We start from the raw sequence: 3,550 nt of genomic DNA, 5'->3' as shown, positions 1-3,550 counted from the left end.
TTACGGAAATAAAGCGACATCCATGTAGAGATAAACTGAAGCTGCGAGAAACCACCGATACGCTTGGAGAGGGAGGGGGCCAGGGTGGAGATGGCGCCGATGGCGGCAGCTTTGTCGTACTGATGTACAGCATTTGTACAATGGCGCACTGACTCGTTGCTTTTGCCAGAGCCGCGAAACCAAACCAGCATCTGTAATCCGTGGCATTGACCAAAAAAACACACATGCCAGCGATGCTCTATCCTACCGTGCCCTCGTCGCCGCTGCGGCAATGCTGGTAGTAGCAAATAGAGCTGCCCCAAAGCACTAGCAGCTAGGATAGCGATGGCTCCGTGCTTGCCGTACAAACAATAGGGTGATTACCTCTTGTGTACGGCATTACCTCCATTTCCTTGCGGCCACTTGGTTACCTCGTGGTTGTTTACCTACCTCAATGTCCCGCCCGTGGATCCGCCCGCCTTCACTATGCTCCTCCGTCTGCGTGCGGCCGTCCAGCATCTGGGTCTCCTACACCGCTTATACATACACTTCACGCCTATTGAGAGGTGATGACAAACACCGGCGGCCCGCATCAGCAGGGCCTTACATAGCCCTCATGAAGCTTCCCAAAAACTAAACGGTATCCGAGCTTTCTGTGTGTACGGCACGTGCCGCTTGTCCTCTTGTGGTTTCGTGTGTGGCGTGTCACGATCCTGTATTGACAGCAGGCGCCGCTCCGGTCACGTGCATTCCAGCAAATACGGGAGCAGACATCTCCTTGCCTGGGGAGCTCTGTCTGGCAGTCGGCCGCTGTACATGGTGTTAGCAGTACGGCAGGAGCTGTCATGAAGATTCCGCGGTAGAGACTCAGATTAAATATCATTATCTGTGGTGGAAAGAAATCACTTTTGTCATTGTTACCAACGTCCCGGTAATTTTCCCATGCTTTCAAACGTTTTGGTAACATCTCCGGAACCCAACCGAAATGTACATCTTTTGTATATCCTTGCGCATTGGCGAATAGCTTTGCAAACTAGAGCGGAATCCTCTCTTTCCTGCAGCAGCCAAAAAGCCATACATAAGACTAGACATCGCATATGAGACTCACCGGCAGTACAGCAACAGCATCAGAACGGCAATTTCGCCAACCAACCAACCAACCAACTTAACTGACCAACCCAACTCCGCCCTACACGTCCAGATCCCGCGTGCTTGTCTGTTTTCGTCGTGTGCTGCTTCCCCCGCTTAAGATACCTCCGCCACCACCACCACCACCTATGAAACTCCCTGCACCCCCACCCGCCCCCTCCCCTCCTCTCCCTCCCCCTCCTCCGCCACCTCGACGCCGACGTCGGCTGTAGCACACCCGCATCAGCACCACTGCTACAACCACCACCAACCACAACACCCCGGAGCCGTTAAACCCAAATAACACGGCCATGAAGAACTCCCAGAGTCGTACAGTCAAGGCCCAGCCACGCGTGTCGTACATGCTCGTCACGGGATGTAGTTTGGGGTAGATTTCCAGGAACAGAAAGCCAGCCCAGGCTGCCAGCTCCAAAATCTGCATTTTTATCAGGAAGCGAAACACCACAGCTGCTGCCAGCGAGATGACCAACAGCCCCGTGAACAGCCTGAGAAAGGGGTAGGGGTAGGGGTAGGGGTAGGGGTAGGGGTAGGGGTAGGGGTAGGGGGTAGGGGGTTTAAGACGAACCACTGGCGAATGAAGCAGATACCGTTGGGGGTTAGGGGGAAGACTATGCCAATGCGGGTGCGCGTCGCATGCCAATGCGGGTTTTTTCCCGCCTAATTCTGAGAGAGAACGGGGGGCAGGGAGAGGGGGTTAGCCTAGGACGCGGGTTCGGGCTGACGACACGGAATCAGGAAATCGCTGAAAGTGAGGGCAAAACGATTCATCGCGGAAATGTACGACACATATTACCGACTACACACACACACAACGCACGATAAAGTTGCGCACATTACTGACAACGGGTTCAGGGATGATGAAGGCATCGCATATCCTTTTCGGGGGCCAGACCGCAACACAAAGGGAAGCTATGTCGCCAGGAAGCTGAAAGGAAGCTCGACAAGCTTGAGGTTTCCCATTTCTCGTGCCTCGAGAGGCCTTTTTCCCCATTCCCTTCATTTCCCCTTCACCCCTCTCCATCACACACCACACCATACCACACCACAACCACCCGCACACACCAACCTGTCGTTGTAGTCCTTTCCAAACGCCTTCCGAGCCCTCACCCAAGCCTTCTCCAGACGCTCCGCGTTCGGCGCCTTGGCGGGTCCCAGACAGCGCTCGGAAAATGTCATTTCGCAATGCCGGTAGGAGGATTCGAACTTGCGCAGGGAGGGCAGCCGCATGTTCTAGTGGGAGACGCGCGCGATGATCAGGAGTCGTCGTATCGAACCCCACCGGTGGCATTTACGGACGGATGCGGGGTATAGACGGTTCCGAGGAGGAGGGGGGACGGGAGGGAAGGGATGTGGAGTTGGGGTTAGTTGCCCAGGCGCCCCGGCCTCTCCTATCAGGTTTGGACTTGGACGATGTGAAGAAACATGCAGAAACATGCAGACACACCGACAGACAGACGCACAGAGATACACACACAGAGGGACACACAGACAGTCACAGACTGACAGATTGGACAGATTAAGCTGGAACTAGAACGGACAGACAAAGGGAGAATCCTTCCAACAGAAATATCTTTTTCGTCTTGCAAAACGCACCCCCCCCTCCCGCCGCCCCCCCCCTCAAAACACACCTGCATGTGGTCCAGCTCCTCTTCACATCGGTTCTCCAACTCGGAGCAAATGGCGTTGGAGGCAGCCAGGTTCTCTGTACGACGAATCTGAAAAAGGGGAATCGAACGGCCCAGGGCCCGGGGAGTAAGTGTGTTTTGTTTTGGAACGGCGTTGTGGCGGTTGCTGCGGTTGTGGCGGTTGCGGTGTTAGCGGGTGGGTGAATGGGAGAGGGGAGGGGAGGGCGCGGAAATAGACGCGGGTGATCACATACATGCAGACATACATGCAGGACATACGTGCACACCACCGACAACGGGTAATGGGAAGGAAAGGAGGCGGGTGGGGGCTAGTTACGGGTGGGGCGTGGGGATGAGCCTGTGGCGATGTTCGAGGTGTAGGTAGGTGGGTGGCATGCATACAGACACGGGTTCAAATCCGCCTGCCGACTCCTCGGGTGTTTGAGGAGTGTTAAAATGGGAGGTGGGCCCCCATCATGTGGACGATGTAGGCCGTGATAAAATCAACTTGCGAGCTAACCAGGAACTAAGTTGATGCGCCGTTGATCCGCTAGATTTGGTTGGATGCTGGTGGTGAGTTGCTGAAACCAACGAATACACTCTGAAGTCGGATGGGGTGACGGATTAGGGTGCCCCTCTCGCAGGGGAGAACAGGGACTGCCCCGGGAAAGGGGGCCGCTGGCGAAGTTAACCACCCTGTAACAACATACATACAGACGCACGTACGGCAAACACACATACGCATACGTACGACATACACACACGCACACACACCTGGTAAACTCGCTCCAGCTCCT

The 3,550-nt window shown here is 55.2% G+C and overlaps 1 protein-coding gene across 1 annotated transcript in view; it reads right to left on the bottom strand.

The window, feature by feature from the left end:
• Positions 1 to 1,168: 1,168 nt before the first annotated feature.
• The window catches only part of VOLCADRAFT_60759 (uncharacterized protein), a gene marked incomplete at both ends in the record, with an annotated part of 7,828 nt that continues 5,446 nt past the window's right edge, over positions 1,169 to 3,550 (bottom strand). The window contains 3 exons of the mRNA XM_002950674.1: positions 1,169 to 1,613; positions 2,195 to 2,358; positions 2,757 to 2,919. Of these exons, the coding sequence (XP_002950720.1) occupies positions 1,169 to 1,613; positions 2,195 to 2,358; positions 2,757 to 2,919 (772 nt within the window). The remainder of the gene's footprint in view (positions 1,614 to 2,194; positions 2,359 to 2,756; positions 2,920 to 3,550) is intronic.

This window comes from Volvox carteri (assembly GCF_000143455.1).
Source record: "Volvox carteri f. nagariensis unplaced genomic scaffold VOLCAscaffold_20, whole genome shotgun sequence".
NCBI lineage: Eukaryota > Viridiplantae > Chlorophyta > Chlorophyceae > Chlamydomonadales > Volvocaceae > Volvox > Volvox carteri.
This window is presented reverse-complemented; position numbering and strand designations above follow the sequence as displayed.